At 36.4% G+C, this 14,256-nt stretch overlaps 7 protein-coding genes across 7 annotated transcripts; 4 read left to right on the forward strand and 3 right to left on the reverse strand.

Annotated features, from left to right (window-relative positions):
- Positions 1 to 149: 149 nt before the first annotated feature.
- Positions 150 to 1,985, forward strand: RHIMIDRAFT_223813 (tyrosine aminotransferase). The gene is made up of 6 exons (XM_023607489.1): positions 150 to 437; positions 495 to 599; positions 656 to 962; positions 1,016 to 1,406; positions 1,466 to 1,648; positions 1,706 to 1,985. The coding sequence occupies exons 1-6, from the start codon at positions 302 to 304 to the stop codon at positions 1,811 to 1,813; spliced, it is 1,230 nt and encodes a 409-aa protein (XP_023469213.1). The 5' UTR covers positions 150 to 301; the 3' UTR covers positions 1,814 to 1,985.
- A 137-nt stretch (positions 1,986 to 2,122) lies between these two features.
- RHIMIDRAFT_198610 (uncharacterized protein) lies at positions 2,123 to 3,967 on the forward strand (the record flags this gene model as incomplete). The annotated part of the gene is made up of 8 exons (XM_023606305.1): positions 2,123 to 2,403; positions 2,454 to 2,558; positions 2,615 to 2,672; positions 2,727 to 3,051; positions 3,116 to 3,184; positions 3,241 to 3,505; positions 3,566 to 3,703; positions 3,754 to 3,967. 8 exons carry the CDS (start codon positions 2,123 to 2,125, stop codon positions 3,965 to 3,967), a joined length of 1,455 nt encoding a protein of 484 aa, XP_023469214.1.
- Positions 3,968 to 4,393: 426 nt separating this feature from the next.
- On the reverse strand, positions 4,394 to 6,694 carry RHIMIDRAFT_234855 (uncharacterized protein; the record flags this gene model as incomplete). The annotated part of the gene is made up of 3 exons (XM_023608241.1): positions 4,394 to 4,813; positions 4,875 to 5,047; positions 6,625 to 6,694. 3 exons carry the CDS (start codon positions 6,692 to 6,694, stop codon positions 4,394 to 4,396), a joined length of 663 nt encoding a protein of 220 aa, XP_023469215.1.
- A 1,602-nt stretch (positions 6,695 to 8,296) lies between these two features.
- RHIMIDRAFT_89690 (uncharacterized protein) lies at positions 8,297 to 8,783 on the forward strand. Its single transcript, XM_023615841.1, has 3 exons — positions 8,297 to 8,429; positions 8,479 to 8,544; positions 8,606 to 8,783. The coding sequence occupies exons 1-3, from the start codon at positions 8,389 to 8,391 to the stop codon at positions 8,706 to 8,708; spliced, it is 210 nt and encodes a 69-aa protein (XP_023469216.1). The 5' UTR covers positions 8,297 to 8,388; the 3' UTR covers positions 8,709 to 8,783.
- RHIMIDRAFT_248668 (uncharacterized protein) lies at positions 8,705 to 10,733 on the reverse strand (the record flags this gene model as incomplete). The annotated part of the gene is made up of 8 exons (XM_023610548.1): positions 8,705 to 8,971; positions 9,022 to 9,247; positions 9,302 to 9,419; positions 9,478 to 9,560; positions 9,619 to 9,850; positions 9,895 to 10,274; positions 10,326 to 10,592; positions 10,630 to 10,733. 8 exons carry the CDS (start codon positions 10,731 to 10,733, stop codon positions 8,705 to 8,707), a joined length of 1,677 nt encoding a protein of 558 aa, XP_023469217.1.
- Positions 10,734 to 11,033: 300 nt separating this feature from the next.
- RHIMIDRAFT_89665 (uncharacterized protein) lies at positions 11,034 to 11,897 on the reverse strand. Its single transcript, XM_023615840.1, has 4 exons — positions 11,761 to 11,897; positions 11,562 to 11,699; positions 11,361 to 11,500; positions 11,034 to 11,302 (listed from the first exon to the last, which is right to left on the reverse strand). Exons 1-4 carry the CDS (start codon positions 11,788 to 11,790, stop codon positions 11,116 to 11,118), a joined length of 495 nt encoding a protein of 164 aa, XP_023469218.1. The 5' UTR covers positions 11,791 to 11,897; the 3' UTR covers positions 11,034 to 11,115.
- A 240-nt stretch (positions 11,898 to 12,137) lies between these two features.
- On the forward strand, positions 12,138 to 13,852 carry RHIMIDRAFT_289898 (RNA-binding domain-containing protein). The gene is made up of 7 exons (XM_023613681.1): positions 12,138 to 12,267; positions 12,365 to 12,646; positions 12,708 to 12,836; positions 12,891 to 12,935; positions 12,990 to 13,103; positions 13,160 to 13,259; positions 13,314 to 13,852. The coding sequence occupies exons 1-7, from the start codon at positions 12,237 to 12,239 to the stop codon at positions 13,489 to 13,491; spliced, it is 879 nt and encodes a 292-aa protein (XP_023469219.1). The 5' UTR covers positions 12,138 to 12,236; the 3' UTR covers positions 13,492 to 13,852.
- Positions 13,853 to 14,256: the final 404 nt, after the last annotated feature.

Below are 14,256 nucleotides of genomic sequence, written 5' to 3' on the forward strand. Positions count from 1 at the left end.
GTCTTGCTAAAGTCCGTAAAAGCGAAGGAGGACGAAGGATGATAGGCTTCTTTTCCCTCTCTCGAAAATATAATTGAAATTATAGCCTCTTCTAGACATGGATGGGCTACTACTACTTTTCCCTTTCTTCTTTAAGAATCACAAGCAAGATCAGAATGAAATAAGGTATAAATACATACTTTCTACACTGCTATTAGTCGGCTGCTTTCATCGCGTTGAAACTCAGAATGACTCATTCTCTTATATAAAGGTCCATGCAGTTGTTCTCACGCTCTATCTCCCTTCCATCTTCAAAGTTAATATGAGTTCTGAAAGAGCCTCTTGGAATATTAAAGCATCAAGAACAGCTAACCAAGCCCATAATCCCATTCGTGCTATAGTCGATAAACTTAAAGTAGATCCCAATGCCACCAAGCCTTTGATTAGTCTTTCAATTGGTAAACACATATATATATATAGAATGAGATTGCCTGGTTACTGACATTTGACATTAGGCGATCCTACAATCTTTGGCAATTTCAATGTTGATCCCAGCATCAATGACGCTGTTATAAAGCAAATCAACAGTTATCGCGCTAATGGTTACCCACCTGCTGACGGTAAGACGCATAGTATGATAAAAAGAGAGCGACAGAAAATAACATTATGACAATAGGCACCCTTGATGCACGTACAGCAGTAGCCAAAGCACACACCCATCCTAATGCTCCTCTCACAGCAAGCGATGTTATCTTGGCCAATGGATGCTCAGGGGCTCTTGAAATGTGTGTCAATGTGCTTTGTAACGAAGGAACAAACATTCTATTGCCTCGTCCAGGGTTCTCACTTTATGGTACACTGGCTGCTACACGCTTTGTTGAAGCCAAATACTATAACTTAATCCCAGAGAAAAATTGGGAAGCTGACCTAAAGCATTTGGAATCTTTAATTGATGAAAAAACAAGCGCTATTTTAGTAAACAAGTAAGGAGAAAGAGAAGTAGCATGTACAGATCATATTTAAACCAATTATGTAGTCCTTCCAATCCTTGTGGCTCAGTCTACTCTCGCGAACATCTTGAAGCTATTCTCAAGGTGGCTGAAAAGCACCATGTGCCCATAATTGCTGATGAAATATATTGTGATCTTGTCTTCAAGGGCAATACATTCTATCCTATGGCCACCTTGACCTCTACTGTACCCATCTTATCCGTAGGCGGTCTTGCCAAAAAATGGCTTGTTCCTGGCTGGAGAGTTGGTTGGATCCTTATTCATGATCGACAAGGTGTATTTAGAGAGATCCACGAGGGCCTTCACCAATTGGCCCAAGTGATTCTTGGTCCCAACTCACTTATTCAATCTGCTCTTCCTGATATTCTTGAAAAAACACCTGCTTCATTCTATGAATCAACAATACAGCAAATCCAGGTAAATAGTCAACTACAAACAAACAAAAGTACATAAATTGATTCTGCTATTTTATTTAGGCCAATGTTGATCTAAGCATGAAGATCATTGGCCGTATAGATGGTCTTAAACCCGTGACACCCCAAGGTGCTATGTATATGATGGTCGGTATTGAAATAGAAAAGTTTAAAGATATCGAATCCGATGTTGATTTCAGCGCAAAATTGCTTGCAGAAGAGAATGTCGTTTGCTTACCAGGAGAGGTAAAATGAACAAAAAAACCTGTTTAGGATGTACGCACTAAGCCTTTATATTAATAGTGCTTTAAATATCCAAACTTTGTCCGTTTCGTCATCACACCTACGATCGATAAACTAGAAGAAGCATACAAGCGAATTGAAGCATTCTGTGATAAACATCGTAAATAAATAAGCTATTATTGTATTAGGAGGTGCCTTTCTGTTGTCTTCTTTTTTTTTTCCAGGGAGAATTATAAGGTATAAGGAGTAATCAAATGCACACACAAAAAGTCTTTTTTTTTCCGCATATCCCTTTTGTTTCTGCGTCGATCTCCCTATCCTCTCCTCTTCTCCCCTTTAGTTCTACTGATAATGTTTAGTTTAAATGTTTGCATATGTGTGTGTATTATGTATATATAGGGAGTTCGTTTTAAATTTGAGAAAAAGATGTATCCTTTTGTTTCTTTTTTTCACTTGTTCTTTTACTTTTAATAGTACATGTTCACTCTTTATTTAATCTTACTCTTTTCAATCGCTCTACCCTCTTTAGCGCAATCCGAAGGTGGTACAATAGCCTCAGTAGCCGCCTCAGGAACATCTGCCTCTGCTTACTCATGCGACCCTCAGTCGTGTAAGATTGCAAATAACTGTCTCTGTGCTTCAAAGAATCCACCTAATGGTCTGTCACCCAGCGAGACGCCTCAATTTGTCACAGTCACCTTTGATGACTCTATTCAACCTCAATTATACAAAACGGCAAAAAGGATGCTGAATATCACGTAATAAGCTGAATCATTCATGAGTTCTTACAATTAATTTCTTCTTCTAGGAACCCTAATGGTTGTCCTGCTCGTGGTACCTGGTTTGTTTCTATGCAATACACAGACTTTTCTCTCGTACAACAATGGTATTCCTCTGGAAACGAAATTGCAGAGTAAAAACTGAGGAATCAAGTCTGCTATACTATGTTATTAATCTCTTGTTTAATAGCCATACATTTACACACGTAGGGAACCCATCTGATCGTAAGTTGTTAAATGGTTTATTTGTGATAAGTGAATCTAACGTGATATGCATAGAGGAAATCCTTAGCTGTAAACAGATGCTTAATACCTATGGTGGCGTACCTAATGGCAAGATACAAGGATTTAGAGCACCTTTTCTAAACTATACAGTTGATACCCTCAATCGTATATCAAAGCTGGGACTTTTGTATGATTCGAGTGCTAGTGCTTTACAAGATGACGCTTATTGGCCATACACATTGGATTATGGCATGGCAAACGATTGCTGGACTGGCATATGTTCTCAAAATAGTAAGATTCCTGGCCTTTGGGAAATTCCAATGTATTCTGTTCTTGATAATGTTAGTACACCTCAGTTGATGGATGTGTACCTTGCTGGGCAACCTGAAGACGTGACTAAATGTACGGATTAAAAGAAAAAGTAAAAAAAAAAAAAAATACAAGACTTATGGGAAACTTACTATAGGGAGTCTCGAAGCATTTGAAAAGCATTATAGAGGAGGAAGACAGCCTTTTGGTATCTATGTTCATCCAAGTAAGTTTTATTTAAGAAAATAGTAAGCAATATACCAATCGTCTCTTCTTTGCTAGCTCATTTAACTGGTTATCCTGGTTTGCCTGACCCCACCCCAAAGCTGGATGGTTTGATTTCCTTCATCAAGACACTCTCAGAGAAGCCTGATGTGTGGTTTGTTACTAATCAGCAATTGATTCAATGGATGAAGAATCCAGTGAAGGCTAGTGAATTAAGTTCTCAAGACTACATGCGTTGTTCACAGCCAGTCATCACAAAAGAAATATGTAATGGCTTGGACGACGATAATAACTCTGTGGTAGATGATAACCTTTTAAACAAGTAAGCCTTTTTTTGCTTGACTCGCTGCATGTATACTTATCAATGTATCCTCTTTTACAGTTGTAATTTTGGCACAACATCCTTTAACACATGCTTCAACTGTCCAAGTACAGCTCCTACACTTGATAATCCAGTACCTACAGGTAGCTCTGACAAGCCTGTGTCAGGAGCCAGATACCCTCTTCCAAATAATTGCGAGTAAGTCTTTAAGACATAGATCATATCCCTTACTTATGCATCTTTACTAGCACCAAATGGTGGGACCCTATCGGCAACACATGTCTTTGTTCCTCGACCGAGTGTCAATATAAAGATACTGCTATACCAGTCAATCGCACAACAAACGGAAACGGTGTGTCTCCTAATGGCTCCTCTTCTGTGAGTGGATCGATCAAGATTGGTTATGACTTGGCATATCTTTCTGGCTTGATCCTCTTCGTGTTGTTTCATCAAATTGTTTAAGTAAAGTTATAAAAAAAAGAAGATACCAGTGCATGAACGATAGTATATATAAAATAAATTCTCTCTCTTTTAAAGAAAATGCCTTGTTTCTTTTGTAAAAAAAAAAGTATCTTTCTTAAGTAAACATACGATAGATATATCGCAAGATAGTAAAATTGTTAAACAAGAAGAGTAGAGAGAAAGTGCAAGATAACAGGGTTGATACAGTTCCTGGGCTATATACGATTTACTTACACCCTCGTTACAATCAACTGGATACAGTAAATTTCTTTCTTGTAGATTGTGTCAATGGATGCAGCCTTGTTATTTTTAATGATAGAATTCAATGTATTCGAGCATTCTACAATTATCTCGGGAGTGTCTTCCGACGTGTGTGAAATAGATTCTTTTTTGATGTCACCACTTGATTCAATAAGAAGTCCTTCGTCAATTGTTGTCACTTCTTTCGCGATTTCCAATTAGTCGAGGATGTTGCTTGTAATTGGAAGTAAAATCCGTGAATGACAGAGCTACAATTCTTGCAAATTTCTCTGTCAACCCAATAGAGCTACTATGTATTGGGTAACTCCAAGCAACACAAGGTAAGCTATCGATATCACTGCCAAGACACTTTTCGATGATCTTAATGGCTTTAGGAGATTCTTTTAGTGATTTGAATTCAGCTTGGCTAACTGTATTCAACCTGTATTCCATCATTTCTTCCGCATCATTAAAGTCGGTGTTGTTTTCTAAAGACTTCATTCCTATAGCACAAACGCCTTTTATCTTTGATTTGTGAGGCGTTGTCAAATAGGTGACTGGATTATAAATGGTAAACATCCTTTGTTTCTTTTGTAAAACTCTTTCCTAAATAATTGATAATTAACAAAAAGCCGATATCTTTTTTGTTTAAACTTATCCTGTTCACTTTTTGTGCGGTGAATGCATAATCTGTGACAACAGAAAACACAGTATCAGTACCATTAGTGATACTATTGTCAATAATCGTATCGGTTTTTAGGGCGCCAGCGTTCGCGGTATTGGCATTGCCCTTATCAACGTTGGAGGCATCCTCAGAAGCAGCATTATGTGTGTTTTCATCTAAGGGAAATACTACATGCGCCAGAAAATACACCAGAAGTTAGGCTAATCTTGTGGGCGCTACCTTTACCCACTACTTGTAATGCCGTCACCAAACCTTTTCAATGGCTAGCGCCAAGCTAAACATGACTTTATAAAGTCATCACCTTGTTTTTTTTTTTGTTTTTTTTTTTCAGGAAGAAGAGATAAAGAAATGCTTTTATTTTAATTTTAATTTTATGTTGTCAGTTTGTTCAACAAAGAATCAAGATCAATCACGTGTAATTATGATAACTTTGTATTTGCATTATTTATCCTATTTTCTAGTGCATGTAGTATTGGCCTTGTGTGAATTTCTGTGTAAATTGAGTTGTAGCTGAAGATAACAATTTCATCCCACTGAGTAAGCAAGTTTGAGTTGTTGCGATATTTTGTAAAAGGCGTTCCGAAATTATTGTTCTCGTTATAGCTTTTGAACGTCTCTTTACTTGGTGCTTTTGTAAAACTTTGAACTTTTGCAAAAAAAAAAGCTTTCTTTGCTTTGCCTGCTGCTAAAGCATCAGCATATTGTAAGAATAAAAACGGACAGTGTACTTAGGCGAGGAAATCAAGTCGTAATTGACTTGCATTCCTGCCTGAGCTCTGGATTTAAGTTCAATTTGGATAATTTATTTGAAGCCACATTGTTCTCTATATAAAGAAATTTGGTCAATGATCTATCCTTACTCAACACGGATAACTTACTGATATCTACATCTGTGAATATATATTAAAGAACGGCGCAAGCTGCAATGCGCCTGTGTAGTGCACCAAATTTCGGACTAATGCTAGGCACATGCCCTAATAATGATATTAGTTATATCACTTTTTTTTTGGTTTTTTCCACTTACTAAATTAGTAGGCCTAATGAAAAGGCTGGATGACCTGCTTTAAAGGCCCTGCACAGTTCGTGTGCCTCTCTGAAGCGACTCTAATCTTGACTGAATGTTAAAATTAGAAGAAATATAATTTGTCAATATTGAACGGATATTTCTTGCTGCATTCACATCTAGATTCCAGATCTATTCGAGTATCATTAATTTGGAGCTCTTGAACAGATAAAAACAATCTTACTCTGACTGCGTCACCAATTGAATAATAGTGACATATTTTCAATGGGTAGATGCTGTTACTTCTTTCTATATTTATTGTTTGCCAATCTTTTACCACCCTAAGCGTTCTTGTCAACTACCTGCATTTCTGCGCTCAACGTGCTTACTGCTCTTGCATATTACTTTTTGTCGGATCCTAAACAGCTTAATCTACTTTTTCTTTCACTGGGCAGCATCCTCTTTCTCTTTCTCTGTAAACAGTTTATATCAGTCATTCTTAAAACATTAGATAAATGTAGTAAGTCATACCTGTGATTACAGATCAAAGCGCTTTCTGGCTCATAAACCTTCTGAAGTTCACCATGGCAGCTACCACACATTACGCTCGTTCTGTATTCATCTACTTTAATGACTAAACATTTCTTTGAAAGCGCCATTTGGATCCCCTTGAAGATCAATAAGTTAGCTGTCCAAATTCAGTAATAGCCACATAGTATTAATAATTACCTTCACCAGAATTGGGGCTCTTGACTTCATCGTCACAGAAATAGATGCATCTCCATATGCAACTACACATCGTCTATCTTCTTCAGCCACTGACAGATATTCCTTTATTTTTTCCTTCCTTTTCTTGTGTGTCTTAGGAGTCAGCATAGACGGAATTGGTTTTCTTTTATCTAGTTTGACGATTATCATGTCGGCAACATTGTTCAGGGCTATTCGCTTGTTCGAATGCATATATCCTCGATTCCCTCGATGCTTATAACTTTTATTAAAGTTGAATATCCTACAAATATTAGCATATCAAGGAGTATAATCAATTGAGACGCATGACTTTTTGATGGAATCTGATTTAAATTAACAGCAGCTTACTTGTAGTTTGTGTAAATAATGATAAAATATCATACTTTTCCAATTTCGTGTATAGTTTTAGTTTAAGGAGAAGAAAAAACCAAGTTCTTATAAAAAGGGGCATTCAGGTTAGCGTAACTGCTTGTTCTGTTTTGGAAACATGCTTCACTGAACTGTTAGATTAGTTAACTACGTGAAAAGAATATCAATCTTCAAGAGGAATACAGTCTCCATCGTACACTAAAGTTTATACCATAATCATTCTTTCTTTAGACATGGCGATTGGATAAAAACAACAGCAGCAAGCTTAACAGATAGCCACTAGGAATATTCTATAGAAGGGTTTTTATAATTAAAGCTTTTTAATACAATCAATAAAGATGTTTGGGATAATGGAAATACGTAGAGTAGAAATAAGAAAAAGATAGAAGTACTGTTAGAACTGTGTATATCCTTTTGATAGAAAAGATATAACAAGAATATGATACCCTTATTGATATGAAAAATCCTCTATATATACTTTTTCTTCAACAGATAAATCTAGTTGTGGTATTTACACACTAGATACATCGTACACATAACATATATTAGTTTAGAGATTCACCTATATAAATGGTCTAGAAGTCTTACTGAGGTATAACTGCAAGGATAACACTTTGATATTAAATGAAAAACCTCCACAAAGTATAGAAAAGTAAAACCCTTACACATCAATAACCATATATAAGTCAATAAGACATTTACTTAATAAACGCACTATTCTTTTGTCCTATTGATTTTTACGTTTAACACTTTTTATATTCAACAAATATCACAATAAGAAATAAAGCTTGGTTTTGCAAATGCAGGATATTTTCTTGTAGTGCGCGCACAACATTTGAAAGTATGGATTCCTGTTCGTGACGTCACCACAGCAACACTGTGGCGCCTTGAGCTGCTTGCAGCATTTAGCCCTTGGGACACTGGCGCAAAAAGCGTGCGGGGTAAAAAAAAAAAAAGACGACTCTCTCTCTACTCTTTTTGATTTCCTTGACTTATAATGGGTGCTTCTCAATCAAAAGCTGCTGAACCCATCATTTTCTATAACCAAAGCCCTCCTCTTCAGGTAAATTCTTTTGCGAAATGTGAAATACAAGACAGGCTAACCTCACCAGTTTAGACATTTTCTCCTTTAGAGACACAACAAGAAGCACCAAAAGTAAAGAAATAGTCTTAAAAAAAAAGCCAAGTTGAGAAACTCATTTTATATGTATATAGCAGCATGTGTCAGCAGAATCTAAAGAAAAAATAGAAGCCCTTGTGCAAAAACGTGTAGCTGAAGAACTTAATCGCCTAAGACAACAACAAGAGCAAAACAACCAACAAACCTATAGTGAATTAGCAAAGAAAAATATTGAAAACGATTATAATTCGATTGCAATGAAAGAAGATATTGAAGACATGATTGCAAAAATGAAGAGGTAGACAGCTTACACACCATAGAGAAACTGCTATTGACACTTTAAATAGAACACCACCTGCTGATATTCCAAAAGACGTCGCAGAGCGCCAGGAAGCACTCATTGTTTGCTACAGGTAACAAGAAATAAGAAATAAAACGACGTGCGTACTCACTGCAAATCTTTTTCCAATTTAGGAATAATCAAACAAGACCCTTAGACTGTTGGGCAGAAGTAGAAGAGTTCAAAAATGTAGTAGCACACGAACAAAGAAAGTTTGTGGCCAACCATCAACGTTAATCAATAAAGTTTATTATTGTTTGTTGTAAAGCTTGATGCCATGAAGGTGTTTTTTCTAATATCTTGAGTCTATGTTGGCAGATTGACAACATCGTTTCCTTGCACTTTTCCACCAATTGCTTATCTTCTGTCTTGTGAATACCAGGAATATTAGTAGAATGACGAACATAGGACCAAATGACTTGATATAACAGATCGCCCAGCTCTTTGGCTGACAGAAAGGGGAATAGACGATAAGAATTTACAAGCACTTGAGGGAGGCTCTAAAACGAACAGGTTAACCTTTATCAACCAAATATACATGTGTTCTTACCGGTTTCAACAACAGCACAAGTCGGATAGTCTCTTCTAATTGAGTGGCATATGTCAACGTAGTTGGAACGGTAACTACTTCTTTCATGTTCCAAAAGACGATAAAGTAAACTAGAATGCTTCGAATGATATCATTTGTTGTGGCAGGCTTGACTACCTGAATACATTTCTCGAATATGGGAAATAGAGCCGGGTGGTCCTTGAACGCATTGCCGATAGTAATGTCCCTATGTACATAATCAATATCATTGTGCACAGAAGGAATTATTTTGGTTTTTTACCATGGATAAGGAATATTTCTGGGTAGTGCATCATCATAGGCTGCCATGGGAGCTGATGAGGGTGACCATTTGGATGACAAAAAGAACAATATGTGGTGGTGAATGTCACTGTATTGCTCTACAAGGCAATGAATATAAATGACATGCTTAGCTTTATAGTATGTATGGATTTGTACCTGAAGAGACGCAATCCTTAAACTTGTCAAATAATGAAGCAGTCTGTTCAATGTTATCCATATAGATTTTGTCGCGTTTATCTCTTTTATGTAACATAAAGTAAGCTCTTTCATTCTACGCACGTCAAGAAGTTTTCTTACATGTCCTGTTTCAAAATGTCTACAAGGGTAACAAACTTTGGAGGCTTCTTTGCCTGTGACTGAGAAGTAGCATGTTCTTTACTATGAATTCTATCAAATAAGGAAGATTGTTGTTGTTGCAAAGTGTCTACGTCTATTGTTGGAAATATTTCAAGTGCGCCATTCAAGATATATTCGACAACTACAGATAGAATGGCTTTGCCAAATGCTATGTTTTGACAGCAATTGACAACTAGAGAAGGAGAGCATAATAATTAGTATTATGATTATACAAACTATGCTTTTTTTTTTTTTTTTGTATATCAAGTAAATCTTTGCTCTCTTGTCCAAAATATCTTCCTTTCAAGTGCCTGAACCAAGCATCTACCAGTAGCTGACTCAGATGCTCTTGATCTTGTGGATTCATCTGCTGATAAAATTTTGAATTATTCAATACACGGTATCCCATCACCCGGCACGCTGCCGAAGGATGGTTGATAAAGACGAGAAGAACTTGACGAGAATGTGAGTTGATGTATGTATGAAAGGCTTGATAGCCTGGTTCTTTTTGGCTGTCTTCATAAAGCGCGGCTAAATTGCCCAGAATCTTTTCAATTTGTGTAGTATTGGCGATGTGAATAGCGATTGTCTTTGAAAAGATGTTTTCCAAGGCGATTCTAATAAAATGGTGTAAGCTCTATACATGATTACAGCAATCAAAAGCTTACTGAAATATGCCTGGCCATTTGGATTCTGCAGTAGGTATCAGTTTCAATACTAAATCTTTAGCACAATTTAGCCTGGTTATCAACTGAACAAAAAGGTTGGCAGTGTACTCTTTGGAGTCGTTGTTGATCATGATCAACTGGAGTAGAAACAGAGGTATCCGTAAATCGTCTGGTGCTGTTCTACTATTGATCCAGTCAAATAGATCAATGGATGCAGGCTCCAGGTTTAATTGCTTAATAGAAGGCTGCAGGGTATCTAGTATAGATCTATCTCCAGTCTATGCATATCATCAATAACACACACAGTACAGTATTTCTCTTTCTTACAGGTAAAAGATGGCTGAGATCCAACCTTGAGTCATATGCAAGTGTGTCAAGCATGATCATCACATCCATAGCATGACGCATAATATATCCTTTCGAATCAAAAGCAACTGTTGCTAACCAACGAGAAAACAGATGCGATATAGGCTCAATTTCTCTAAAATGAGATGATTTATTAGCGCGCCTTTGCCTTTATAAAGAAATACTTGCCCGTCCTTATTTTTTGCAATAGAACTCGATGTGTTTTTTTCATGATAAAATATGCTCCCGGCCGTATTATTTTCATATATCAAATTGAACATACTCGACCACGATTCTAAAGCAAAGTCAGTTGTGTGTATCTTCTAGCGCGAAATTTAGAGCATTTTACCATTCAGTAAAGCAGGCGATATTTTAGGTAAGGAAAGCAAATAGCCAAGGGTAAACTTTTGAAAGTCTAGTCGATTGTTGACAAAAAACATGTTGATCATTGTAATAAAAAGTTACCTGTTGATAATACAGAAGGATCCGATATCCATTCAAGATAGCGTTTTTGAATGGTCGTGAGTGACTCGACAGTTTGACTTGGATGAGCGCTCAATAAGTGTTGGAATAAGCTATTTCCTATATGAATCAGACTGGTTTGGTCCTCATTTATAATATCTTCTCCATTTCTATACATAATAAATTATTAGTTTCGCTGTAATTATATATTTTCAAGTTCCTATGTACTTTGATCCAAGAAAGGGGTTGCCATAGACAGATAAACCAAGGACAAGATACTCGTGAATTTGAGGAAGAACGTGATGAGGAAGTTTTTCGCCTATCAAGTTTAACAGCCAAGTCATTTCCTTTGCATCTGCACGAATGAGCTATAGGACATGACGAACGGATGTTATTAAAAAGAAAGAAAGGGGTCTATAGCAAGCTTACTTCGAAGAAAGCATGAAGAACACTTGTGCCTGTTGCTTCATGAAATGAAATAATATCTGTCAAAAGATGAACAAGTGCATCATTGATAGGATCTGCAGTTGCTTTATATTGTCTTTTCTTTAATATGTCAACAATCCACTAGAATAAAAAGAAAGATAAGCACGCACACACACACCAAGAAAAACAACAGAATGCTCACAGTAACCAAACTTGTCTTTTCTTGAACCATAAATCTTTTTAATTTTTTTATTGACAAGACAAGAGGCTTTTGGTCCTGATTAAGTATTTTCGACTGAGTTGGTTGACATTTAAGAATGGATACACTTAGACTCTCCAAATCGATCATAATGTTGGAAAAAAGAAAGAAAGAAAAAGGACAGCATACAGAGACGTGTATTTGAGTGTGTGTGTGACTGGAAATTGCAGCTTGTTTAAAAGTCAAATGTGATTGGCTAATAAGGCTAGCTACCTAGTTAAAGCTTTCATCTCAAGCGGGGCGCTTTCACTAGATAGTTGCAAATATTATGCGTCCAATTGGGTTCGTTAAAGATTTATCACAATGCATAGCTTTAGAAAATTTTTTACAAGTGACACTTTTTTTTCAAAAGCAGCAGATATTTCACACTTGTATTTTTTCTCTCTCTCCTCTTTTTGTTCTAATTCATCCGAGTGAAAATGTCTGATTCAAAACAAGAGCAAACGTCATGTAAACTATTAAATAATACATCCTCTTTTTTTCTTTGCCTTGTGAAAAAAGAAAAAGAGACACTTGATTAAGCAATGAACTTAAACTGTATTTAAAGATGAAGAATATGCACAGCAATATCAAGACTATTATAACTATTATTATGATAGTAATGGTAGTCATAATAACAATACTAGTAATGCAAACTATGACTACCATGATGCACAAGGAAGTGATGCATACAATAATGACAATAAATCCGATTATCAAACGGATAGAACCGACAATAGAGGCTATAGAAGCAATTACTCTAGTCGATACGGCAGCAACAACAACAATAACAATAACAGTGGCAGTAGTTATAATAATAGCAGATATAACAGTAGCAGTAATAGCAATGGTAACACACACATATTATAGAGTATCCAATGAGATATATATATTAATACATGTAAAAATAGGCATGCATAGAATGGAAGACACTATCTACATTAGCAATTTACCGCAAGATGTCACAGAAGAGAAACTTGCAGAACATTTTGGTTCGATTGGGATTATTAAAACAGACAAGAAATTGAGAAAACCAAAAAGTAAAGAAATAATAAACATTGAAATCATAAAGTGACTAATAAGAACACCCTTAGTCTGGATTTATATGGACAAGGCAACTAACCTTCCTAAAGGAGATGGTATGTTCATACAATATGCATAAAAGAAAAGGTATTAAAAAGGGTTCACTATAGCAACCATTACGTATGACGACCCTCCTTCTGCTGATGCCGCTATTAATTGGTTTGGAGGAAAAGAATTTATGGGAAATGTGATTCAAGTGAGCAAGGCTGAACGAAAGATGAACAGTATGTATAAAATAAAATTATTATATATATATATATATACTCACACCCTCAATCAGTTGACAGAGGTCGTGGTGGTTTCAGCAATAGAGGAGGAGGAAGAGGTAGAGGAGGCGACCGTAACAGTGCTGCCAGAGATGGAGATTGGTCTTGTGAAGAGTAAATATTAAAAGAAAAAATTGAACATTTGACTGATTGTATTGTTTGTTATAGATGCGGCGCAAATAATTTCTCAAGAAGAGATGAGTGTTTCAGTTGTCACAAACCAAGACAAGGAAAGAGACATGACGACAGAAGAGGTGATGATAGGAGAGGTGATGACAGAAGAGGTGATGACAGAAGAGGCGATTACAGAGGCAACCGTTCTCATCGACGTGATCGTCCTTATTAAGAAGAATAAAGCAAAGAAATGCGCTTATGATGTGTATACGTGTGCATTCAATAAAAAAGAAAGCTAGTCTCCACATGAGAATACTACTATTGTTACCCTTGTTTCCTTGATGATTCATAAGGTCTTTGGTCAAATATGTGTTTTGCTTAAAAAATACCCTAGACTCACTTTGCATTTGAAAGCTGGAAGGGGCCTATTTTTTAAACTATAATGGTGGTATATGTTCTACTGTGCTAATAGCAATGCTCCCCTTACAATAAATGACTGATATAAGGTAACAAGAACATATTACAGTAACTACGATCGCCTTCTCCACAACACAGATTTTGTCAAAGACAATAGCATCAAGAAGTTGATGAACTGTCTGGAAATAACAAAGATAAGACGGTTGGTATCTAGACTGCACTTAAGTGCTTATCCACTTTAATTTACTCTCATAGCCTGTACCTCTCGCTCAAAAAGACCATAAAAGAAAATAGCATTAGGAAGTCAGCCGGCAAGATGGTCAACATCCTCGCACAACGACAAACAATCAAAATGTTGGCGAAACGAAGACAAGTAATCGACGCATTGGTGTTCCTTTTTAATTCCATGAAGTCTATCACATCCAAAAAATCAAAAAGAAATTGAATATCCATGTTATGCTTGCTTGAAAGATATAAGGGGAAAAGACAAAGATCTATTATAATTTTATATGCAAGCAAAGCGTGAGAGCATCCATCACATTATCCCTTTTTGTTTCGCCAACATTTTGATTTTAATGTA

Source organism: Rhizopus microsporus (genome assembly GCF_002708625.1).
Source record: "Rhizopus microsporus ATCC 52813 unplaced genomic scaffold scaffold_3, whole genome shotgun sequence".
Classification (NCBI taxonomy): domain Eukaryota; kingdom Fungi; phylum Mucoromycota; class Mucoromycetes; order Mucorales; family Rhizopodaceae; genus Rhizopus; species Rhizopus microsporus.

Coding starts and splice junctions, on each gene's coding strand:
- RHIMIDRAFT_89690 (XM_023615841.1), top strand. CDS start 8,389: ATGAAAGAAGATATTGAAGACATGATTGCAAAAATGAAGAG. Junction 8,430..8,478: donor ATGATTGCAAAAATGAAGAG/GTAGACAGCTTA, acceptor CACTTTAAATAG/AACACCACCTGCTGATATTC. Junction 8,545..8,605: donor GCACTCATTGTTTGCTACAG/GTAACAAGAAAT, acceptor TTTCCAATTTAG/GAATAATCAAACAAGACCCT.
- RHIMIDRAFT_289898 (XM_023613681.1), top strand. CDS start 12,237: ATGTCTGATTCAAAACAAGAGCAAACGTCAT. Junction 12,936..12,989: donor TAACCTTCCTAAAGGAGATG/GTATGTTCATAC, acceptor GGTTCACTATAG/CAACCATTACGTATGACGAC. Junction 13,260..13,313: donor GGAGATTGGTCTTGTGAAGA/GTAAATATTAAA, acceptor TGTTTGTTATAG/ATGCGGCGCAAATAATTTCT.
- RHIMIDRAFT_223813 (XM_023607489.1), top strand. CDS start 302: ATGAGTTCTGAAAGAGCCTCTTGGAATATTAAAGCATCAAGAACAGCT. Junction 438..494: donor TTTGATTAGTCTTTCAATTG/GTAAACACATAT, acceptor ATTTGACATTAG/GCGATCCTACAATCTTTGGC. Junction 600..655: donor TGGTTACCCACCTGCTGACG/GTAAGACGCATA, acceptor TTATGACAATAG/GCACCCTTGATGCACGTACA.
- RHIMIDRAFT_89665 (XM_023615840.1), bottom strand. CDS start 11,790: ATGGTTCAAGAAAAGACAAGTTTGGTTACT. Junction 11,700..11,760: donor AAAAGACAAGTTTGGTTACT/GTGAGCATTCTG, acceptor TTTTTATTCTAG/TGGATTGTTGACATATTAAA. Junction 11,501..11,561: donor TTCTTCATGCTTTCTTCGAA/GTAAGCTTGCTA, acceptor CATGTCCTATAG/CTCATTCGTGCAGATGCAAA.